This window comes from Copidosoma floridanum, unplaced genomic scaffold (genome assembly GCF_036245765.1).
Source record: "Copidosoma floridanum isolate Cflo_tuat_1 unplaced genomic scaffold, Cflo_Japanese_pri ptg000001l, whole genome shotgun sequence".
In the NCBI taxonomy this organism is placed as follows: Eukaryota; Metazoa; Arthropoda; class Insecta; order Hymenoptera; family Encyrtidae; genus Copidosoma; species Copidosoma floridanum.
The window spans coordinates 26810227-26836122 of NW_028321878.1; the positions used below are offsets into that span (position 1 = coordinate 26810227).

The following is a 25896-nucleotide window of genomic DNA, read 5'->3' on the forward strand; positions in this document are numbered from 1 at the left end:
TTTATAAATAACTAAAGCGACCAGAAAGCGCCCTTGGTTGTGTAAGGATCGGTTTTTGTTTTATTTTATTTAATTATATTAATAATTTAAGCAACCAGACAGCGCCCTGGGTTGTGTGGGGATTGGCGCTTGTGTTATTTTATTTATATTATTAATAGTTAAAGTGACCTTAAAGCACCCTGGGTTGTGTGGGGATTGGTTCTTGTGTTATTTTATTAAAATCTATCAATAATTAAAGCGACTAAAAAGCGCCCTGGGTTGTGCGGGGAATGGCGCTTGCTCTACTTTTTTTATTCTATTATTAATTAAATCGACCAGACAGTCTCTGGGTTGTGTGGGGATTGGTGTTTGTGTTATTTCATTTATTCTATTAATAATTAAAGTGACCAAAGAGCACCCTGGGTTGTGTGGGAATTGGTACTTGTGTTATTTTATCTAAATTTATTAATAATTAAATCGACCAGAAAGCGCCCTGGGTTGTGCGGGAAATGGTGCTTGCTCTACTTTATTTATTTTACTATTAATTTAATGGACCAGAAAGTTACTCGATTTTGTGGGGATTGGCGCTTGCACTTTTCTATTTATTATTTTAATTGACAAAGCAAACATAAAAGCGCTTTAAGTTGTGTGGAGATTAGTGCTTGTGGTATTGTATATATTTTATTAATAATTAAAGCGACCAGAAAGCGCCCTGGGTTGTGCAGGGAATGGCGCTTGCTCTACTTTATTCATTTTTTTATTATTTCAATGGACTAGAAAGTTCCTCGGGTTGTTTGGGGATTGGCGCTTGCACTTCTTCATTTATTGTATTAATTGACAAAGCAACCAGAAAGCGCTTTGGGTTGTCTGGGGATTGGTGCTTGTGTTAATTTATTCATTTCATCAATAATTAAAACGAATAGAAAGTGCCTCGGGTTGTGCGGGAATTGATGCTTGTGTTATGTTATTAAAATTTATTAATAGTTAAAGTAACCTAAAAGTGCCCCGGGTTGTTTAGGAATTGGCGATTGCTCTTCTTTATTTATTGTATTCATTAATAAGACAACCAGAGAGCGCTCTGGAATGTGTAGGGATTGGCGCTTGCTCTTTCATATTTATTTTATTAAGAATTAATGCGTCAAGAAAGCGCTTTGTGTTGTGTGGGGATTGGCGCTTGCTCTACGTTATTTATTCTATTAATTAACGAAGCAATCAGAAAGTGCTTTGGTTACTGTAGGGATTGATGCTTGTGTTATTTTATTCGATTGTGTTAATAGTTCAAGCGACCAGAAAGTGCCTCAGGTTGTGGGGGGATTGGCGCTTGTTCTACTTTATTCATTTTATGAAAAATTAATGCGTCCAGAAAAGGCCCTGGGTTGTGTGGGGATTGGAGCTTAATCTTTTTTATTTATTGTATTAATTACCAAAGCAACTAAAAAGCGCATCGGGTTGTGTGGGGATTGGTGCTTGTGTTATTTTATTTATTTTATTAATAATTAAAGTGACTAGAAAGCAACCCAGGTTTTTTGGAAATTGGCCATTGCTCTACTTTATATATTGTGTTAATTTATAAGGCAACTAGAAAGCGCCTTAGGTTGTGTGGGGATTGGCGATTGCTCTACTATATTTATTTTATTAATAATTAATGCGTCCAGAAAGCGTTCTGGGTTGTGTGGGGACTGTCGCTTGCTCTACTTTATTTATTGTATTAATTAACAAAGAAACCAGAAAGCACTTGGGGTTGTGTTGGAATTGGTGCTTGTGTTATTTTATTTATTCTATCAATAATTAAATCGACTAGAAAGCACCCTAGGTTGTGCGTTAAATGGCGCTTGCTCTTCTTTGTGTCCTTTTTTATAATTAAAAGGACCAGGAAGTTCTTTGGATTATGTGGAAATTTGCGCTTGCTTTTCTTTATTTATTGAATTAATTAACAAAGCAACCAGAAAGCGTTTTAGATTAAGTGAAAATCGGTGCTTGTGTTATTTTATTAATTTTTCTAATAATTAAAGTAACCAGAAAGTGCCCTGGGTTGTGTGGAGATTGGTGTTTGTGTTATTTCGTTTATTTTATTAATAATTAAAGTGACCAGAAAGCACCCTGATTCGTCAGGGGATTGGTACTTGTGTTATTTTATCTAAATTTTTTAATAATTAAATCGACTAGAAAGCGCCCTGGGTTGTGCGGGAAATGGCGCTTGCTCTACTTTATTTATTATATCAATTAGCAAAGCAACCAGAAAGCACTTAAGGTTGTGTAGGAATTGGTGCTTGTGTTATTTTTTTTATTCTATCAATAATTAAAACGACCAGAAAGCGCCCTAGGTTGTGCGTGAAATGGCGCATGCTCTCCTTTGTTTCCTTTACTTATAATTCAAAGGACCAGAAAGTTCCTCGGATTGTGAGGGGATTGGGGCTTGCTTTTCTTTATTCATTAAATAAATTAACGAAGTAACCAGAAAGCGCTTAAGAATGTGTGGGAATTGGTGCTTGTGTTATTTCATTTATTTTATTAATGATTAAAGTGACCAAAAAGCATCCTGGGTTGTGTGGGAAATGGTGCTTGTGTTATTTTATTCAATTCTATTGATAATTAAAGCAACTCAAAACTGCCCTGGGTTGTGCGGGGGATGGCGCTTGTTCTACTTCATTTATTTTATGAAAAATAATGCGTCTAGAAAGTGCCCTGGGTTGTGTAGAATTAGCGCTTGCTCCTCTTTATTTATTGTAATAATGAACAAAGCAACCAGATAGCGCTTCGGTTTGTGTGGGGATTGGTGCTTGTATTATTTTATTTATTTTATTAATAATTAAAGTGACCAGAAAGCATCCTGGATTGTGTGGAAATTTGTGCTTGTGTTATTTTATTCAATTCTATCAATAATTAAAGCGACCAGAAAGTGCTCTGGGTTGTGTGGGAATTGGTGCTTGTGTTATTTCATTTAATTCTAATGATAACTAAAGCGACCAGAAAGTGCCCTAGGTTGTGTGGGGAATGGCGCTTTCTCGACTTTATTCATTTTATTATTAATTTAATGTACCAGAAAGTTCCTCGGGTTGTGTGGTGATTTGTGCTTGTTCTATTCTATTTATTTTATTAATAATGAAAGCGACCAGAAAGCGCCTTGGGTCGTGCGGGGATTGATGCTTGTGTTTTTTTATTTATTTTATAAATAACTAAAGCGACCAAAAAGCTCCCTAGGTTGTGTAAGGATTGGTTTTTGTGTTATTTTATTTAATTATATTAATAATTTAAGTGACCAGAATGCACCCTGGGTTGTGTGGTGATTGGTGCTTGTGTTATTTTATTTATTTTATTAATAGTTAAAGTGACTTTAAAGCACCCTTGGTTGTGTGGGGATTGGTTCTTGTGGTATTTTATTTAAATCCATTAATGATCAAAGCGACTAGAAAGCGCCCTGGGTTGTGCGGGGAATGGCGCTTGCTCTACTTTATTTATTCTATTATTAATTTAATGAACCAGAATGTTCCTCGGGTTTGTAGAGATTGGCGCTTGCACTTCTTAATTTATTGTATTAATTAACATAGCAACCAGAAAGCGCTTTAGGTTGTGTGAGGATTGGTGCTTGTGTTATTTTATTTATTTTATTAATAATTAAAGCGACCAGAAAGCGCCTTGGGTCGTGCGGGGATTGATGCTTGTGTTTTTTTATTTATTTTATAAATAACTAAAGCGACCAAAAAGCTCCCTAGGTTGTGTAAGGATTGGTTTTTGTGTTATTTTATTTAATTATATTAATAATTTAAGTGACCAGAATGCACCCTGGGTTGTGTGGTGATTGGTGCTTGTGTTATTTTATTTATTTTATTAATAGTTAAAGTGACTTTAAAGCACCCTTGGTTGTGTGGGGATTGGTTCTTGTGGTATTTTATTTAAATCCATTAATGATCAAAGCGACTAGAAAGCGCTCTGGGTTGTGCGGGGAATGGCGCTTGCTCTACTTTATTTATTCTATTATTAATTTAATGAACCAGAATGTTCCTCGGGTTTGTAGAGATTGGCGCTTGCACTTCTTAATTTATTGTATTAATTAACATAGCAACCAGAAAGCGCTTTAGGTTGTGTGAGGATTGGTGCTTGTGTTATTTTATTTATTTTATTAATAATTAAAGCGACCAGACAGTTCTAGGGTTGTTTGGGGATTGGCGCTTGCTCTACCTTTTTAATTGTATCAACTAACAGAGCAACCAGAAAGCGCTTCGGGTTGTCTGGGGATTGGAGTTTGCTCTTCTTTATTTATTGCATAAATTAACAAAGCAACCAGAAAGTTCTTCGGGTTGTGTGGGGATTGGTGCTGGTTCTACTTTATTTATATTTTAAAAAATTAATGCTTCCAGAAAGTGCCTCGGGTTGTGTGGGGATTCGAGTTTGCTCTTCTTCATTTATTGTATTTATTAACAAAGAAACCAGAAAGCACTTAGGGTTGTGTGGGAATTGGTGCTTGTTTTATTTTATTTGTTTTATTAATAATTAGAACTACCAGAAAGCGCCCTGGGTTGTGCGTGAAATGGCGCTTGCTCTCCTTTATTTTCTTCATTTATCATTCAAAGAACCAGAAAGTTCTTCGGATTGTGTGAGGATTGGCGCTTGCTTTCCTTTATTCATTAAATTGAATAACAAAGTTACCAGAAAGCGCCTTCGGTTGTGTGGGAATTGGTGCTTGTGTTATTTCATTAATTTTTTTAATAATTAAAGTAACCAGAAAATGCCCCGGGTTCTGTGGGGATTTGCGACTGCTCTTCTTTATTTATTGTATTAATTAACAAAGCATCCAGAAAGCGCTCTAGGTTGTGTGGGAATTAGTGCTTGTGTTATTTTATTGATTTTTTTAATAATTAATGTGACCAAAAAGTGCTTCGGGTTGTGTTGGGATTGGTGCTTGTGTAATTTTATTTAAGCATATTACTAGTTCAAGCGACCAGACAGCGCCTCAGGTTGTGGGGGAATTGGTGCTAGATCTACTTTATTTATTGTATTAATGAATAAAGAAACCAGAAAGCACTTCGGGTTGTGTGGAAATTGGTGCTTGTTTTATTTTATTTATTCTATCAATAATTAAAGCGACCATAAAGTGCCCTAGGTTGTGCGGGAAATGGCGCTTGCTCTTCAATGTTTCCTTTACTTATAATTTAATGGACCAAAAAGTTCCTTGGGTTGTGTGGGGATCGGCGCTTGCTTTTCTTTATTTATTGAATTTATTAACAAAGCAACCAGAAAGCGCTTTAGATGTGTGGAAATTGGTGCTTGTGTTATTTTATTGATTTTTTTAATAATTAAAGTGACCAGGAAGTGCCCTGGGTTGTGTGGGGATTGGTGCTTGTGTTATTTCATTTATTCTATTTATAATTAAAGTGACCAGAAAGCATCCTGGGTTGTGGGGGAATTGGTGCTTGTGTTATTTTATTTAATTTTATTGATAATAAAAGCGACTAGAAAGTGCCCTGGGTTGTGCGGGGAATGGCACTTGCTCTACTTTATTTATTTTATTAAAAATTATGCGTCTAGAAAGTGCCCTGGGTCGTGTGGGGATTTGCGCTTGCTCTTCTTTATTTATTGTAATAATGAACAAAGCAACCAGATAGCGCTTTGGGTTGTGCGGGGATTGGTGCTTGTGTTATTTTATTTATTTTATTAATAATTAAAGTGACCATAAAGCACCCTGGGCTGTGTGGGGATTGGTGCTTGTGTTATTTTATCTAAATCCATCTTAATAATTAAAGCGACCAAAAAGCGCCCTGGGTTGTGTGGGGAATGGCGCTTGCTCTACTTTATTTATTTCACTATTAATTCAATGGACCAGAAAGTTCCTTGATTTTGTGGGGATTGGCGCTTGCACTTCTTTATTTACTGTATTAATTAACAAAATAACCAGAAAGCGCTTTGGGTTGTGTCGGGATTGGTACTTTTGTTATTTCAATTATTTTATTAATAATTAAAGCGACCAGACAGTTCCTGGGTTGTGTGGGGATTGGCGCTTGCTCTACCTTGTTTATTGTATCAATTAACAGAGCAACCAGAAAGCGCTTCGGGTTGTCTGGGGATTGGTGCTTGTGTCAATTTAATTATTTTATTCATAATTAAAACGAATAGAAAAGGCCTTGGGTTGTGCGGGGATTGTTGCTTGTGTTATTTCAATTAATTTTATTAATAGATAAAGTAACCTGAAAGTGCCCCGGGTTGTTTGGGAATGGGCGATTGCTCTACTTTATTTATTGTATTAATTAATACGACAACCAATGAGCAGTCTGGGTTGTTTTGGGATTGGCGCTTGCTCTTTTATATTTATTTTGTTAAGAATTAATGCGTCAAGAAAGCGCTTTGTGTTGTGTGGGGATCGGCACTTGCTCTACGTTATTTATTGTATTAATTAACAAAGCAACCAGAAAGCGCTTTGGTTACTGTTGGGATTAGTACTTGTAGTATTTTATTTTATTGTGTTAATAGTTTAAGCAACCAGAAAGTGCCCCGAGTTGTGTGGGGATTGGCGCTTGTTTTACTTTATTTATTTTTTAAAAAATTAATGCGTCCAGAAAGTGCCCCGGGTTGCGTGGGGATTTGAGCTTGCTCTTCTTTATTTATTGTATAAATTAACAAAGCAACCAGAAAGTTCTTCAATTTATGTGGGGATTGATGCTTGTGTTATTTTATTTATTTTATTAATAATCAAAGTGACCAGAAAGCAACCCGGGTTGTGTAGGGATTGGTGCTTGCTCTTCTTTAATTATTGTATTAATTAACATAGCAACTAGAAAGCGCTTTGGATTGTGTGGGGATTTGTGCTTGTGTTAATTTATTTATTGTATAAATAATTAAAAAGAATAGAAAATGCCTCGGGTTGTGCAGGGATATTTGCTTGCTCTTTTTTATTTATTGTATAAATTAACAAAGAAACCAGAAAGCACTTAGGGTTGTGTGGGAATTGGTGCTTGTGTTCTTTTATTTATTCTATCAATAATTAGAACGTCCAGAAAGTGCCCTGGGTTGTGCGTGAAATGGCGCTTGCTCTTCTTTGTTTCCTCTATTTATTATTTAAAGAACCAGAAAGTTCTTCGGATTGTGTGAGGATTGGCGCTTGCTTTTCTTTATTCATTAAGTTGAATAACAAAGTTACCAGAAAGCGCTTTAGGTTGTGTGGGAATTGGTGCTTGTGTTATTTTATTAATTTTTTTAATAATTAAAGTAACCAGAAAATGCCCCGGGTTCTATGGGGATTGGCGACTGCTCTTCTTTATTTATTGTATTAATTAACAAAGCATCCAGAAAGCGCTTTAGGTTGTGTGGGAATTAGTGCTTGTGTTATTTTATTGATTTTTTTAATAATTAATGTGACCAAAAAGTGCTTCGGGTTGTGTTGGGATTGGTGCTTGTGTAATTTTATTTAAGCATATTACTAGTTCAAGCGATCAGACAGCGCCTCAGGTTGTGGGGGAATTGGTGCTTGCTCTACTTTATTTATTGTATTAATGAACAAAGAAACCAGAAAGCACTTCGGGTTTTGTGAAAATTGGTGCTTGTTTTATTTTATTTATTCTATCAATAATTAAAGCGACCAGAAAGTGCCCTAGGTTGTGCGGGAAATGGCGCTTGCTCTTTATTGTTTCCTTTATTTATAATTTAATGGACCAAAAAGTTCCTTGGGTTGTGTGGGGATCGGCGCTTGCTTTTATTTATTTATTGAATTTATTAACAAAGCAACCAGAAAGCGCTTTAGATGTGTGGAAATTGGTGCTTGTGTTATTTTATTGATTTTTCTAATAATTCAAGTGACCAGGAAGTGCCCTGGGTTGTGTTAGGATTGGTGCTTGTGTTATTTTATTTAATCATATTACTAGTTTAAGCGATCAGAAAGCGCCCTAGGTTGTGTGGGAATCGGTGCTTGTGTTATTTTATTTATTTCATTAATAATCAAAGTAACTAGAAAGCATCCTGGGTTCTGTGGGGATTGGTGCTTGTGTTATTTCATTTAATTCTATTAATAATTATAGCGACCAGAAAGTGCCCTGGATTGTGCGGGGAATGGCGCTTGCTCTACTTTTTTTATTTTATGATTAATTCAATGGACCAGAAAGTTTCTCGGGTTGTGTGGGGATTGGTGCTTGTGTTATTCTATTAACTTCATAAATAATTAAAGCAACCAGACAGTGCCCTAAGTAGTGTGGGGATTGGCGCTTGCTTTTCTTTAATTATTGTATTAATCAACAAAGCAACCAGTAAGCGCTTCCGGTTGTGTGGTGATTTGTGCTTGCTCTATTTTATTTATTTTATTAATAATTAAAGCGACCAGAAAGCGCCTCGGGTTATGCGAGGATTGATTTTTGTGTTATTTTATTAATTTTATAAATAATTAAAGTGACCAGAAAGTGCCTTGGGTTGTGTGGGGATTGGAACTTGTGTTATTTAATTTAATTATATTATTTATTTAAGCGACTGTTAAGCGCCTTGGGTTGTGTGGAAATTGGTGCTTGTGTTATTTTATTTAAATCTATAAATAATTAAAGTTACCAGAACGCGCCCTGGGTTGTGCGGGGAATGGCGCTTGCTCTACTTTATTCATTTTATTATTAATTCAATGGACTTGAAAGTTCCTGGGGTTGTGTGGGGATTGGCGCTTGCACTTTTTTATTTATTGTATTAATTAACAATTAACCAGAAAGCGCTCCGGGTTGTGTGGGGATTGGTGCTTGTGATATTTTATTTATTTTATTAATAATTAAAGTGACCAGAAAGCAACCCAGGTTGTGTGGGGATTGGCGATTGTTCTACTTTATATATTGTATAAATTCACAAGGCAACTAGAAAGCGCCTCAGGTTGTGTGGGGATTGGCGATTGTTTCACTATATTTATTTTATTATTAATTAACGCGTCTAGAAAGCGCCTGGTGTTGTGTGGAGATTGGCGCTTGCTCTACTTCTTTTATTATATTAATTAGCAAAGCAACCAGAAAGCGCTTTGAATTTTGTGGGGATTGGTGCTTGTGTTATTTTAGGTAATTTAATTATTAGTTAAAGCAACTAGAAAGTGCCCCGGATTGTGTGGATGTTGGCGCTTGCTCTACTTTATTTATTTTATCAAAAATCAATGCGTCCAGCAAGCGCCCTGGGTTGCGTGGGGATTGTCGCTTGCTCTACTTTATTTATTGTATTAATTAACAAAGAAACCAGAAAGCACTTGAGGGTTGTGTGGGAATTGATGCTTGTGTTATTTTATTTATTCTATCAATAATTAAAACGACCAGAAAGCGCCCTGGGTTGTGTTTGAAATGGCGCTTGCACTCCTTTGTTTTTTTCTTTATAATTCAAAGGACCAGAAAGTTCCTCGGATTGTGTTGGGATTGGTACAAACAGATTTCAATACCTGAGTTTCTATTTGTAACCTTGAAAAGAAGGACTAGGGTGTCTTACAGTAACAGCAGACACAGCAAGTGGCCAACTGCAGCAGGCGCGATGACAGCAGAAGATACCAAATTGATCTGCAACAGCAGCAGCAGACGCAGCGGTTGGCCTGCAACAGCAGGCGCGACGACAAGGAAGTCTGCAGTAGCGGACGCAGCGGGTGGCCAGCAGCAGCAGGCGCAACGACAAGGAGGTCTGCAGTAGCAGACGCAGCGGGTGGCCTGCAGCAGCAGGCGCGACGACAAGGAGGTCTGCAGTAGCAGACGCAGCGGGTGGCCTGCAGCAGCAGGTGCGACGACAAGGAGGTCTGCAGTAGCAGACGCAGCGGGTGGCCTGCAGCAGCAGGCGCGACGACAAGGAGGTCTGCAGTAGCAGACGCAGCGGGTGGCCTGCAGCAGCAGGCGCGACGACAGCAGAGATACCAAATTGATATGCAACAGCAGCAGCAGATGCAGCGGGTGGCCTGCAACAGCAGGCGCGACGACAGCAGAGATACCAAATTGATCTGCAACAGCAGCAGCAGATGCAGCGAGTGGGTTTAAGGTAAATGCTTTGGTCCTCAATAAGGTTTCATCTTACCAACCACCCTTGATTAAGGTCGATTGTGGTTTTCAACACTTGATTGGTTTAGATCTAGCTGATCCAGAATTTACTAGTTCAGATAAGATTGACTTGCCTTTGGGAGCCGATATCCATGCTCTCATTGTCAAAGGCGGTGTTTGTAAGGGCCAAGTTAATGAGCCCATCGCCATTGCAACGGCTCTGGGATGGCTCGTTTTGGGTTCTGTCACGAAACACTCCCCTAACCTGGTAGTTAGTTTTTAACATTGTACTTCGGATATTGAACTCAATCGGTTAGTGCAGAAATTTTGGGAAACGGAGGAAGTTTCTCGCCCCAAGTCTACCCTCTCGGCTGAAGAGGAGAGTTGCGAGCAGTTTCATCGTAGTACGGTTAGTAGATTAGAAGATGAACGTTACGTTGTCGGTCTACTCTTCAAAGAGGACCCAACTATTCGTCAGCAATCTTTAATCGATTCTCATTATCAAGCAGTCTCAGTTCAAAATTCGTTAGAAAATCGATTTGTTAAAAACCCTCCTTTAAGAGACGCTTATATCAAGTTTATGGATGAATATGAAGGGTTGGGTCATACGGTAGCTGTTAGTCATTCTTTACCCTGTTGGTACCTCCCTTATCACGGAGTCCTCAAGGCTTCTAGCTCGACTACCCAACTTAGGACGGTCTTCAATGGCTCCTCTCGAAATAGCGAGGGAATTTCCCTTAACGACCTCCTTCATATCGGCCTAACCTACTTCCTTATCTGTTCGATTTAATCTTAAAATGGCGTCATTATAGATATGCCTTCGTTACCGATATCGAGAAAATGTTCAGGCAAGTGCTTGTTCGTGAGATTGATCGTCGTTACCAACACATTGTCTGGAGATATGATTTACAAGCTCGCTTGAAAAGTTTTCAGCTCACGACTATTGCGTATGGCCTCGCTTGTTCTCCTTATTTGGCTTGTCGAACGATTAAGCAGTTAGCAAGCAATTGTGCTTCTCAGTTTCCTTTGGCTTTAGTCGTATTAAACGAAGAGATCTATATGGATGATATACTTTCAGGAGCACATGATGTACCCATCGCCGTAAAAAAGGTAAATGAATTGATTGGAGCCTCGGATACAGGAAATTTCCCGCTTCGGAAATGGGCGTCTAACGATCCTAATATATTACTTGTCTTGTCTCCACATTTGCTTTGTACTAATCCTCATCAATTTGGCCATCTTGAAGCTTCTGTGTCCGTTTTGGGATTTTCTTGGCACCCGAAAGAGGATGTTTTCCATTACAAAATCAATGCTCCCGAAGTAAAACAAATTTTGACCAAACGTTCTATTCTGTCAACTACGGCTAAATTGTTCGATCCTCTTGGTTGGTTATCCCCTACAATCATTCTCGCTAAAATTATTATGCAGGAACTTTGGTTAGCGTAGTTAGACTGGGACGCTGAAACCCCCTGCGAGATTCTTAAACGTTGGACTCATTGGCTTAGAGAGATTCAAGAGTTGAAAGCTATCACTATTCCTCGTTGGAATCATTTTTCTCCTGAGTTCGTTAGTCTAGAATTACACGGTTATTCTGATGCTTCTAAGGCTGCCTATGCCGCCGTGTTGTACTTACGAATTGTTAAGGAGGGTCAAGTCTTTGTTTCGCTGCTTGCATCTAAATCCAAGGTGGCTTCGTTAAAAACGCCCAGTATACCAAAATTGGAGCTCAATGCTGCGCACTTACTTGCGAAGCTTGCGAAACACCACCTCGATACTTCTCCAATCAAGATTGATTCTGTACATCTTTGGTCAGACTCCAAGGACGTGATTCATTGGTTGCATTCTCAGCCTTCCAAATGGCCTACGTTCATCGCCAATCGCTGCAGCGCTATTCATATGCTTCTTCCATTAGCGTATTGGCATCACGTCCCTGGAAGAATGAATCCCGCTGATATCGCTTCTCGAGGAGTGTTGCCGTCTCAATTATCAGCTAGTGAGACTTGGTTTTACGGCCCGCATCATCTTCACGAGAAAGAGTTAACATATCCTGAACTAACGACAAGACCGTGAGATCAAGAGTCCTGCCAAGCTACGACTTGTGGAGAAACTCCCCGAGTTTGGCCCTTATATTTGAAATTCAGTAATTTACATAAACTCTTACGCATTACCGCGTATTGTCTGAGATTTTGCTTTAAGGCTTATCATAACATGCTCAATCGACGGTCGCTTAAAAATTCAACGCCGTTAAATACTAGGTTAATTTCTCAGGAACCGTTACCAATCATTGGACCCCATCTTTCTCGTTTGCGAATTCGTAGTCTACTTGAGGCGGAAAGTCTTGTTTTGAGCTCCGACGAGTTGAATAATGCCGAGTTCATCCTTATTCGGTGCCATCAGATGTTGTACTTTAAACATGAGTACGAGATCTTAGAGGCCGTTCAAGACTCTACAAAACGAGAGAGCGAGTCTGAGGTCATTTTACCTTGAAATAGTTCTCTTCTTCCCCTCAAACCGGTGTTGTTTAATTCCTTACTTCGAGTAGAGGGTTGGTTGAGTCGATCGCTCCTTTCTGAGCATTGCAAATTTCCCATCATTTTGCAACCGGGTGATCATCTTACGAATCTTATCATTCGTGATTATCATCTTCTCACATTGCATGGAGGTACGCAGCTCATGCTCACCACGTTGAGGCAGAAGTTTTGGGTTCTTCGTGGACGACAATCTGTTCGTTCGATCGTTTCACGCTGCTTCACGTGCCGTCGTTATTCTGCACCCACCCTCAAGCAACAGATGGCTGATTTTCCGGAAGCCCGAGTCGCCCCTGCTCCCCCGTTTTCTCGATGTGGCGTTGATTACGCTGGACCGTTTCCTGTTCATTTATCTAAGGCGAGAGGTAGAGGAACTCTCAAGGGTTACATCGTTTTATTCGTGTGTTGTTGCACTCGCGCCGTCCACCTCGAGCTCGTCGAAAGTTACGATACAGAGAGTTTTCTCGCGGCTTTTAGCAGATTCACTGCTCGGAGAGGTCAATGTACTGACATTTTTAGTGATCGAGGCACTAATTTCGTTGGCGCATCCAAGGAATTGATCGATAAAGTTGAAATGGTAATTCGATCCGAACCGTTTTTAAATGATCTAGCTCGTCGTGGCACTAGATGGCATTTCAACCCCCCGGCTGCTCCCCATTTTGGTGGATTATGGGAGTCCGCTGTCAAGTCGGTCAAGCATCATTTGAGACGAATTATCGTAAATCAAATCCTTACTGTTGTAGAGTATTCCACGCTGCTCTGCCAAGTCGAAGCATGCCTCAACTCTAGGCCGATCACCCCCTTGTCTGACTCCCCCGAGGACCTTTTACCCCTCACTCCAGCTCACTTTCTTATCATGCGACCCTCATTTCTCGCTATTGAGCCCGACTTAACTGACGTCAAGATCTCTAGTCTGCATCAGTGGAAACTAATGACTCAAATGGTTCAACAGTATTGGCGCCGCTGGTCGTCCGAGTATCTGCAGCAGTTATTAACTCGAGTTAAATGGTGCCAGCCTCAAAGATCATTAAAGATAGGGGATCTTGTGCTCATTGAAAAGGAAATTACTCCCCTGGGTCACTGGCCGCTAGCTCGAGTTACAGAGGTGTTTTTTGGTAGGGATGGTTTGGTTCGCGTCGTTAAACTTCGCACTGCTTTCGCGTCCTTTGAGCGACCCGTGACTAAACTCATCCTTTTGCGTGCGAAGTGCGAATGATTTGTAAAAGAGAAAGCGCTCTCTTATCATATTTTGTAAGTCTTATTTTAATGGTTTTTTTTTTTTGTAAAACTGCGTTTAGTGCTTAAGAAAAATTGTTAGTTTCCTTTGTTTTGAGTTTTGAGCTATTTTGAAATTGGTTAAAATTCTAACCATAGTGTGCGGTATTTTCTTTTCCTTTTCTTTATCTAATTTTTTTCGATACCCTAGACTGTTTTTTAATTTGTTGCTTCCCCTTCGGTTCAGCAAGGTCGGGGAGAATGTTAAGGATTCGAGAAAATTCTCGAAGGCTCTTGCTAACCCGGCGTTGTACAGTTGTCTGCTGACTACTGTACGAGTGAGAGAGAGCGCGAGTATGCGTGTGAGCGTGCGCGAGTATGTATGCGTGTGTGCGTGCGACTATTACGGCCCTTTGTGTAGTGCCGAGCCGCTAGTCCACGTCTGTCCGCTCAAGTAGTCACAACGCTTATAGTTAAACCGCTTATAGTTTATTTGACTTTGTAAAGTACCCGTGCGATGGGACTCCGCATTAACTTTTCATTTCTTTGTTAAATTCATTATTAATGTTTTCCTCTTTTCTTTATTAAAATATAGTTCTTTAATAGTTAAAAGAGTAGTGTTTTGCTTTTTTTACGAGAAGTTCCTTCCATGTGCTGCGCACCTGCAACTTCCAACTTCTACTCTCCTTTCGCTACAAGTCTGGCTACAATTAAATTATACAGTCCACTTAATTGACATACAAGTCAATCCGCAACATCTAGTTTATTTATTATATTAATTAACAAAGCAACCAGAAAGCGCTTCAGGTTGTGTAGGGATTGGTGCTTGTGTTATTTGATTTAATTGTGTTAATAGTTCAAGCGACCAGAAAGTGCCCCGGGTTGTGTGGGGATTGGTGCTTGTGTTATTTTATTTATTTTATTAATAATTAAAGCGACCAGAAAGTGCCCTGGGTTGTGTGGGGATTGGCACTTGCTTTACTTTATTTATTGTATTAATTAACAAAGCAACCAGAAAGCGCTTCGGGTTGTGTGGGGATTTTGGCTTGTGTTATTTTATTTATTTTATCAATAATTAAAGCGACTAGAAAGTGCCCCGGGTTGTGTGGGGATTGGCGCTTGTGTAATTGTTTAACGTATTTTATCGAGTATTCAAGCTTGTGATACTGCTTTTGGGCGCGTTGGGTTATTGGGTTAAATAGCTTAGGATTAATATATCAAGTTATGGTGTATGGAATTTTGTCGAGTCATCTGGGGTTTTGCGTCTTGCTCTATACATCCAATTTGAATGTCCTGCAAGGTTGGCAGTCACTCTTGAGAGCGCTGAGTGTAAGCAATCCTGTGCTATTTTTATTGGTCAGACATGTGTCTCACGTGAAAAATTTAGACATTATTAATCTTGCGCGTTTAAATCGAGTTGTTATTATTTGTCTTTCGCCTTATTGCACACACAAACTTCAGCCTCTTGATGTTGGTTTCATGAAACCACTCAGTCACTATTACACGGAGGAGGTGAATAAATATCAAAGGCAGGGTGAAAAAGTAATCATAACAAAAGTTTTTTCGTTATTTGGTAATGCATTTGCAAAAGCTGCAAAAATCAAAACAGCTGTAAAAGCGTTTGAAAAAAATGGGATTTATCTATTTAACCCAAATACCTTTGACAAATCTGATTTTGTTGATTTAAATGGAGTAAACGCTCGCCTAACTTGTTCTTCAAATAAGATAAAACTAGCACAGGTACGTCAAAAGTTTGTATTTTACTAAACTACTCCAGTTATTGTACAATTTTGAACTTTATTCTATTTTATTCCCAGAGTCACAAACTAAATTAAGCGAGTGCCGTAAAACTTCAACTAAAATAATGCATGGCAACAGTCTTGCTACTACAACAGAATCAAGTCAAATTCAACAACTTGTTGACACTGACCATGACAACAGAATGCACAACACTCATGAAAGTATAGATCCTGTTGTTAAAACTTCGTACTCGGTAATTAAAAATTTAAATGAAGCAATAGATTTGCTGGTAATATGTTTTGTTCATTTTATAAATATTTGTATGACTCATTTAATATTTAATTTTTTTAAATTAATTCGTAGAACTCAGTGGCATCATTTACTCCAAATAGTCAAACACGAGCCAATAATGTTGATGCATCGTATGAAATTTTTAATAACCCTGCAAGACCATCGACTGATAAAAGTGATAAGAATTTGCTAGCTGATAACAAGGAAAATATGAAGATGTGATCCATGCAAGTAAATCTTTAGAGAAAAAAAAGCCCAAGAAAGTACATCAGCTGTTACCATCTTAAATGAATATATACAAGAACTTGTTGCTATTAGAAAAAAAAATTTATTTAATAGGTACCCAAAGAAAAAACCAAATGAGCGTCAAAAGATACATTTAATGTAACAATTTAAGAGCAATCTAAGTATGTAAGATCCAGCCAACAAAAAAACGCAAAAAATCTTTTTCTGGCAAAAAGCAAACCAAACGTTTTGCACCGAATATAAATAACTATGATTCAATCATAAATACGGTTGCAAGTGATGTAATTAACTCTTATGATCTTTCTTTGACTCAAGTAATATCTGAGTTGTAGAGAATTTAAAAAAAGTTTATTTTTAAAGATTAGTTCAATCATTAATCATATAAAAAAAATTTTTGAACTTGAGCTAAATGATTATAGTACAAATTTCTAAAGCGATAATAGAGATTAAAGTAATATATTGTTATTTTTTTGATAAGTATAATAATAGTTTTTATGTTTGTGCTATTTTATGTGAGTTTATAAAAAGTTTTATAAATAAAAATGTGATGATTCTAAAAATAGTTATTTATTAGTTTTACTCTTTTACCATCTTACTATCAAACTAAAAAAATATCTCCGCACTCCCTGTACCCCACCTGATGACACTCCACAACTCCTGGGGGGGTACAGAGTGTCTATTTAGATGACTTGAAATTATTGTTTTTACACCAATTAATAATATTAAAAATTTTATTCTAAATTTTGAAACATGTTACTTAGACGTTTACCTTGACGATTCTATAGAAAAAAATAAAAAAATACATATCTTTATTTATTTTTTGAATCGTCTTCTTCAGTTATGGTGGCCCACATACCCCACTCTCCCCTATTGTTTAAAAATCTTTAAAACAAAACTTTTTTACCACAGGCAGTTTAACCGCACATCATACTTGTCCACGGTCGATGCTAACGGGTATCCATTATGACACTATAGGACGATGATATTTCGCCTAATTGATACATCGCCTAATGCATGATATTTCGCCCAATTTTTGACGTTACGCCTAATTCTTGACATTAGGCCTAAAAAAATTTTTAAGAAATAAAAAAAAATTGTTTACATTTTTTTAAATTGATATTTCGCCCGATTCTTGACATTACGCCTGAAATAAGTTTTTTAAGAAACTCAAAAAAAACTTTTTTTTTTTTTTTGCAAACTGACATTTCGCCTTATTCTTGACATTTCGCCCAAAAAAAATTTTGATGAAACGCAAAAAAACTCTGATTTTTTCAATGATTATTCCAACTAAAATAAATTTTATTCATGGAAAAAATTGATCAAAAAAACAGAGATTTGATGTTCTTGGTCGTAGGAGGTGTACATTGGTCGGAACTTAGTGAGAGTTTTGACAGTTTTAATCAAAAATCTTAACTGTTGTTTGTTTTTGCTGGGGATTTTTTTGAATCTTTTTTCGGAGCCGTCCATATGAATCGTCCAGATAGCGAACCGTATCTATTTAGTGTGTTTTGACTGTAGTTATAATCTACCACGGTATTGTCAATGCAACTCTATAGCAGATTCGACAGTTTTTTATTTCGTCTGTCCCTCTAATATTCGTGTAAAAACATCAGAATTAAGACTTTTGCCACTCGTATAAGTTTATTAACTTTAAGGTAATTAATAGAATTAAATAAGATCATGAGATGTTTATATAAAACGTGATCGAAATATTGTAAAAGGTTCAACATTATTTTATATAACATGCATGATTAAAGTACACAAAATAGTATATATAGTATACTACGTACCTAGGGCGCACAGTGCGACTAGTGCGGCTGAAGGCCGTGGTTTATTGTATGATTGCGCCCGAGGTGCATAAGTCATTTTTTGTCTCGCGGGCTAAAAGTGCAATTTTACGCCCATGGCCACACTTTGGGCACGGTAATTTACCTTGTGCCCGTGGACCCAAAGTCAGCCCGAGGGCGCAAAGCGCAGCTGCACTTTGGGCCCATGGTATAAATAGTAGTTTTCGTCGGATAAGTGCCATCGTCTCCGGGGCTATTTTACGGCCCAAGTGCCCTTGAAAGAAAAAATAGCTATCGTACCTCGTGCTCACCTGACCAAGGTAAGTATATAATAAGGAGTCCTTTGAGCCTGCATCGCAAGTCCCTCGGGACTGGTGCTTGCCCCGGTAAACATGAGCCAATCGGTACGAAAAAAAAAGATAGTGGCCATATTATCGAGACCTAATTAACATGTAACGTGTATGCTTGCTTCGGTTCTGGCGCGATCCCACTCGATTTTTCGACGAAAAGCTTAAGGTCATGCATGTTGTAGTATTAGAAATGAATTAATTGGATTTATCAATTATGGCAAGTATCATAGTTATATTAGAAAGGTATGAATTACATGATGAACAATTTTTTTCGTATTTTCTGTTTTTTTTGTGTGAATTTATAAGAAAGTCGATAATAGGTGCACCTATTTTAATTGTGCGAGTATTATCAAGGCCCTACTTTACGCAATGCTAGTAGCTGTAACAAGTGTTTTCTAACCTCTATTTTTCGTCTGTCAATTTTTTTTTTAGATTTATTTGTGGTGCAATAAGTCTACATTCATATTTATTATTATGAAGAAAACTTGTAAATTTGCATGAAACATTTACAAATCTTGATATATAATATATATCAAGATTTGTATTATATTATAATCCATATAACCACGTACATAGTAGATTCAAGGAAGCTTGTCAATAAGGGCCCACAAAAATTCTACGGGCTGTTTTGGGACTCGAGAATACAGCCAATGAACAGTTTTGTTATTTATTTAAAAATTAACGTTAATCATTAAATTTTAATAATGCAAAAAAATTTACACTTCTAGATCAATTAATCAATTAAGACAAGTGATGGCTCAGTAAATATAGCATGGCTGCCTGTGTATCTTAATGGCCAGGCTCGATTCTCACTCTGGGAAGAGGCTTTTTCGAAAAAATTGAAGGAGTTTTTTCCCCGCGCAAGAATCGTTCTCTTATCTATCCCACTGTATCCCTACACTGATTAATGAACCGATGAATAAATAAATCAATGTTATATACCACCGTGGGGCTTAACATGGGATCTCAACAAGCTACGTCTGAGTTCTAATGGGCAATGATGATGAATTAAAAAAAAAAGTTATACAACCAGTATTTACTGAAATTGAGATTAAATAATTACGTATACATTTTATATTACACTACAGTGCTGAAACTCTTCTACCAGATTAGTTGATTCACTACAAAATTTGTAAAAAAACTCGACTATTGCCATAGTAAAATTACCACGTCTAGCCTTGGTCAGATTATTTACAGCGCTAGGCGTTGTAAAAGTACAACAGCAGAAGTAGAATTAGGACGAATTGAGTTAAAGTACAACAAAATTGTATTTTAACGATGTTCTTCCAAGTACATTTTTATAAATTGAATAGTAAATCTTCGTTACTATTTTTTACGGTGATGTCTGCTGCGGACATAGCGAATACGAATACGACCGATTTTTTTTTAAATCCCTTCCTTTTTCTTCCTATAACTTTCTATTCACACTGTGTACATATAATAGTGTTATACACTTATATGTACATTATAGCGCTAGTAATTATAATTAATATATATAATTAATCGACGTGAAAAATCGTTGAGGCCTTAGGTCTTTGTATATAATTATTTTTTTTTAAAACCATGCAATGAATGAAAATCACTATCAACGACGCGAAAAAATTGCTGTTCATTAAGGAGGCTGGGGCGTTTTAGAACTAGCTGACAGATTTCGCTAATATTGTTTCGGAATGTTCGTAAAATGTGCCATATTAATTTATAAAAAATATTAATTTGAGTGAAAATAAGTAAGAATAAGTTACAAACATAACACAACATAACATAATATAACAACACGCATACTTAATGCTAAAACTTTTTCCATCAAAGCATTATCGTTTTATGGAATTAAAAAATCAGCAATCCGCAACATAGCTTTTGTTTATTTCTAATGAAATGAGAGAAGAAATTGAAAATAACTATACGTACAATAAGTCTCTGTCTTCTTTTCATTTTCTTATTCTTTTTCCTTTACCATAGCTCGTACTTGCATCAATTTCATGCTTTTTTTCCACTTCCACCAAACTTCTTTTTTTTTTTAATATTCTCTTCATCTACATTTTTTACTGGAGTAATACTTGGTATCAAAATACTGTCATCATTCTGGTGATTTGCCGATTCAATTGTTCCCTTACATTAAAAATTAAAATATAATTTTATAGGTTTATTCACCTTCAGGTTAATATAATTTATTTTAATACACGTGGTGAATACACATTATTTTTTTTCAAAGGTATATTAAAATTTCTTTTAAAAATTTATTAAACTTTTAGTGTATTAGACGTCAACTTAAGATGCAGTTTTACATTTTCTCAATCCCCTAACTTAACGATAAATTTAAATATTTTTTGTGTAGTGTCAGTGTATGATTTTACATAATTACAAAAATTCTGAAGCAAATTCTTTTTAAAAAATTATTACGGTTGTAATTGGGAGGCATCAGGAATTCAAAAATTCATTGCTGAGTAAAATTTCACGCTATTCTTCCCTGTTTTGCGCCATATCTACCCATGGCCTGACATCTAGTCTATCGATTTTCTTTGAGGTTTCCAAAACTTTATCTACCCACCTACATTTTGGCCTGCCTAGCGCTTCTTTTCAAAAAGTAACTTTAAAAATATCTTGGGTTTATAGAATATTGCTAAAATGTTTACCATTATATCTTGTACAACGACGATGCTTTTTTCTTCTACATGGCTCAAAGAAACTTCATTATTTCGTTGTTGCTGTAAACCATTTGACCCATTTGTTCTCTGAAAATTATAAAAAAGTTTTGTATTTGATGGAATGTTTTTGTATTCATTGTTATAATTAAATTTTTTAACATTAGAAGCTGCCGTATAATCCTGATAATCATTAATGATATTGTTATCGTGCAAAACATCAATAGTTTTTATAACTTTGATACTCTCGTCATTTTTTTGCAATTCATTGTCAACTGCAGCATCACAGGTAGATAGTTCGTTATTAGAAAAGGTTTGTAAAGGTGAATTATCCTTCGGTTCATTACTTTCAATCGAAAAGTGGAGATTATTTAACTCGTCTTCTTCCTTTAATTCATGCAAGTCTCTAAAAGTAAGAACCAATTTTAATAATTTATGTAATTAATTTTTTAAGAATGATAATGTGCACATAATAAATATATTAATGTGTACAATTTTGAGCTACATATCAAATTAATATCACAATCTATCAAAGCCTCTATTTGAATTTATAAATTTCTATAAAATTATAAATGTCTAATTTGTAGTCGTCTAAAATATTGTCTAAAGTGTTAATATTTATTATTGTAAATAAACTATTAATTTATTTATCATTTGTGTGCAACAGCAAATAAGTATTACAAAACATTAACTATAAAGAATTTATATATTCGCGCGCTAGCAATTAACTTTAGTATTTTGTAACCAATTGCGTGCGTACGATGGTCCTGCGTGACCACCAATCATAGCGCTCCACGTTTAAGTTACTTTAGCTGCTCACGACTGCTCGCCTGTGAGCATTTAGTCAGTCCGCACCGATCGCTCGTCCAGTGAACCACAGTGTGGTCACTGCGTACACCAACCAAGCAGACATTTTCTCGAGTAAATCATTTTAAATAGAAAGAGAAAATGTCTTGTGTAATTTGCTCACGTGCCTTAAACAACATCATTTTAGTTTAATTATATTAGTAAAATAACTGTTCTTTATCTTCGTTCAATATCCTTAAACTAGCGCACATAAAACGTAATTTTGTTATTTACCACTGTTTTTCAATTTTTTCTCATCAAGTGTTGTAATTTCTGCTGTTAATAAACTTTATTATTTTGTTATACATAAAAAGGTGTGAGTGTTAATCTTTTATTAAATCCAAGCAATTGGCTCCCACTCTTTTCCATCGCAACCGGTAAATTCAAATCATACAGTCTACAATCATTGGGTTTCCAATCCCAAACATTTGTTCTGCGAGCCGGATCAAAAGGGTGAGTTGAGAGCTTCGGCTCATTATCAGCCACGTGAGAGTTACGAAGTCGGCCATCTTAACCAACTTCTTCTTCACGACTGACGTGCGGACACGGTCAGCGTGCTGGCGCGTTAGGCGTATCTTTCTCTCTCTCACACACGTTCGCATACATCAAAACTTGGTACTTGTGGTAAGTTCAGTGCTTTTTGCTCATCGTACACGAACTTGAGTACATACTCGTTGGCTTCGTTGCGTAGCTTATTGCTACACTTTTTTCGTGCGATTTGTCGCCATCTTTTAGTGCACAGGCCCTAGTACCTACTCGCTGGCCATCTTGTTCTTCCTGCGTTGCGCAGACTTATTTTTTTTGTTTTTTGCACTGGCTCAAGTACTATTACTCGTTTGCTACTTTGGTAAATAGCTTTTAGCTTCATATAAAAGCTCAGCTTATTTTTAGCTGTACTAGCTCGAGTACTATTACTAGTTTGCTACTTTGGTAAAAAGCTTTTAGCTTCATATGAAAGCTCAGATTATTTTTAGTTGTACTAGCTCGAGTACTATTACTCGTTTGCTACTTTGGTAAAAAGCTTTTAGCTTCATATAAAAGCTCAGATTATTTTTAGCTGTACTAGCTCGAGTACTATTACTCGTTTGCCACTTTGGTAAATAGCTTTTAGCTACATAGAAAACAATTATCATACATAGTGCTTTCTTGCTCTCATAAGTACATGGCTCGCACATAGTCGGCTATTGGTGCCCTCGCTCTTTTAATTTCCTTTGTGTGCCGTACTTATAAACCTTCTTGCTTCACAGAACAACAAGGGTTTTATCGGCAGCGGGCTAACACTTACGGTGTGTTCGCCTGTCACAGCAGGGCATCATAGCACTTGAAAATGCTTCTCATCATAGCTGCAGGCCGCCATTTCCAGCCGGTTTAACGTAAACCGTCGTTGTTGTTGAGCCACTTCAATGCCTGGATACCCATTGCGTGGGCCTGAATACCTGTGCACATAATCGTAAGGTAGTACCCTGGTTGATGGACAGCAGTCAGTACGAATGTACATCAAAGAAAGAGAAAAATAAACAAAATAAACAAAGTATAACGTATAAACCGAAATTTGAAAATATTAATGTAGACTGCTTGTCTACTTACAAGGATAATTATATAATCATAATATGAACAAAATTTTAACTCGGGCTTAATTACTAGGTATTACATTTAAAATTTAATCAATTGAAACTAATATGCTCCCCTTTTTTTTTTAAAATCAACATTAAATTCTTGTTCTAAGATCCTATTCTAAGTTATTGGCGTCAATTCAGAGCTAGTTTTCAGCAGAATTAATTTGTGAATGGGTCTAACTAAGACAGTACTGCTGGTCCTAACCCTTTCAACTTTGACTAGAGAGTTTGGGTCTTTAAAAATCTCTATTATTCGACCTAAAGGCCACTTGCCAGGTGGAGTCAACTCATTTTTGATAAGGATCAAATCTTCTACTTGCATGGACCTTTGAGGCTTAAGCCACTTGGATCGTGCCTGAAGGGTGCTGAGGTACTCCGAGGACCACCTTTTCCAAAAAACCTGAACAGCCTGCGATATTAATTTTCACCTTTGTAATGGAGAAACCCTTTTAGCTAGAAGGTCGTGTTCTGGGACAAAATAAGAAGCCCTCAGGGTTAATAAATGTGCAGGAGTTAATGGATTCAAGTCAAGTGGGTTGTCTGTCAAGGGGCAGAGTTGACGAGAGTTAATGCAAGCCTTAATGCGACAGAGAAAAGTTGAGAATTCAACGAAAGTCAAGATTTGGTCACCCACAACTCGTTTTAGATTAAACTTGGTTGATTTCATGGCTGACTTTCAAATACCACCAAACTAGGGAGCAGCTGGTGGATTCAAATGCCATTCTGTTCCTAATGACATTAAGTTATCAGCAAATCGATCTGACTGATGTCGATCCTTAAGCATTTTTCTGAGCTTGTGGTCAGCTCCAACAAAATTTGTACCCTGATCACTGTATAAGTCAGCACAGTGACCTCTACGTAAGACGAAATGCTGGAAGGCCGCAATAAACGACTCTGTTGAATAATCTTCCACAATCGCTAAATGTATGGCTTTAGTTGCCATACACACGAAAACAACGATGTAGCCTTTGAGTTTGCCCTTTCCACGACATTTTGATAGTCAAACTGGAAAGGGTCCAGCATAATTAACACCTGTCCTCTGAAACGGAGGACTAGGAGTGACTCTGCAATCGGGAAGATCACCCATTAATTGAGTTTGAGTTCTTGACTTGTATCGCTTACAAGTAAAACAATGACTGAGTTCTGCGCGCACTACTTTACGGCCTCGTAGCACCCAATATTTTCTCCTGAGAGAGACTAAGACCATTTCGACACCTCTATGTAACATGGTTCGATGAAAGTAGTCAATCAGTAGTCGAGTGACGTAGTCGTAACCATGAAGTATCAGTGGGTGTTTAGAATCTGAATCCAATAGCGAGTTGCTAAGCCTACCACCTATTCGTAGAAGTTCATGAGTGAGCACTGGTGTAAGTTTACGTAAGCGACTAAACGATGGAAGCTGTTCAAATTCATCAGGCTTGAGACTTTGGTTTCGTCGAAGAATAGCTAAATCAGCAGAAAACCAACGTTGCTGATGTGTGTGGACTAACAAGAGTGCAGCATTTTCTAATTCCTCGATTGATAGGTTGAATAAAGCTAAATTAAAATAAGTATTTACAGAAATAAAAGGTAATTGAGGTTTAAAATTGTCAGTATGATTTTTTGACTTCCTTTGAATTATTTTGACAAGGAGTTTATAAACAAATCTAAGACAGTAAGCAGTTACTTGAAGTAGTCCTTCCCATTTGGAATAACGTCCATACAATCCATTGACAAAGGTATCTAGGCCTTTATCCTTAACTAATATATTAACATGCGAAGTATCTTCAAGGAGGTCAATTTTGAGCTTTAAGTATTCGGGTTGGAACTCGTGTAGTATATCTGGGTCAGAAAACCATTAACGCTGTCCACTCATTTGACTTGGATACATTCCCCGCGAGGCGATATCAGCTGGGTTTTGCTTAAACCTTATATGATGCCATTCAGCTTTAGGTACTAGCTCGTAAATATTAGAGCATCTGTTGGCAATAAAGGTAGGCCACTTAGAAGGCGGAGCATTTAGCCAATGCAATACATTTAAGGAGTCGATCCATAGGTGGACAGGCGCTTCCTTGACAGGACAACAATCTGAGAAATGTCTAATTATTTCCGCAAGAAGCTGAGCAGCGCAAAGTTCCAACCGTGTAATACTCTAAGTCTTAATTGGGCTTATTTTGGTTTTAGCTAATTGAAGAGTTACATCAACCCCTTGACATCAAACCCTTGAAATCGAAATCAGGCGATAAGAAATTCCAGCGAGGTATTGTTATTTGGTTCAACTGGGGTAATTCGTCAAACCAACTAATCCATTTAGAGACTATTGGTGGTGGCAAGGGTTGATCCCATGATACTTTAAGCAGCCACAGGGACTGAAAGAGAATTTTGCCCAAAATGATAACAGGTGAAAACCATCCCAAAGGGTCAAAGATCTTCGCCAACTGTCTCAATAATGATCGTCTCGTCCAAGACTGAAGACTAGGATCAACGACTAGTTGAAATTGAAATTCATCATTTTTGGGATTCCAAGACAAGCCAAGAACAGAGACCGTTTGATCATAGTCTTTGAATTCTTTGGGCTTGCTAATCTTAAACTTATCAGGGATCTTTGAGAGTACTTCAGCGAGTTAGAAGACCATTTTCTCAGAAGAAAACCGCCTGATTGAGCTAAATCTAGAAGCTCAGCGCCCTTTTGCTGTGCTTCCAAAAGAGAGTGAGCGCCAG

General features: G+C 37.2%; 1 protein-coding gene across 1 annotated transcript; it reads left to right on the forward strand.

Annotated features, from left to right (window-relative positions):
* The first annotated feature begins 9444 nt into the window (after positions 1 to 9444).
* Positions 9445 to 25515, forward strand: LOC149376124 (uncharacterized). Its single transcript, XM_089593610.1, has 10 exons — positions 9445 to 9593; positions 9683 to 9921; positions 10025 to 10203; positions 10258 to 10532; positions 10748 to 11377; positions 11441 to 12001; positions 12254 to 12407; positions 12480 to 13578; positions 15496 to 15671; positions 25360 to 25515. Exons 1-10 carry the CDS (start codon positions 9445 to 9447, stop codon positions 25513 to 25515), a joined length of 3618 nt encoding a protein of 1205 aa, XP_089449736.1.
* Positions 25516 to 25896: the final 381 nt, after the last annotated feature.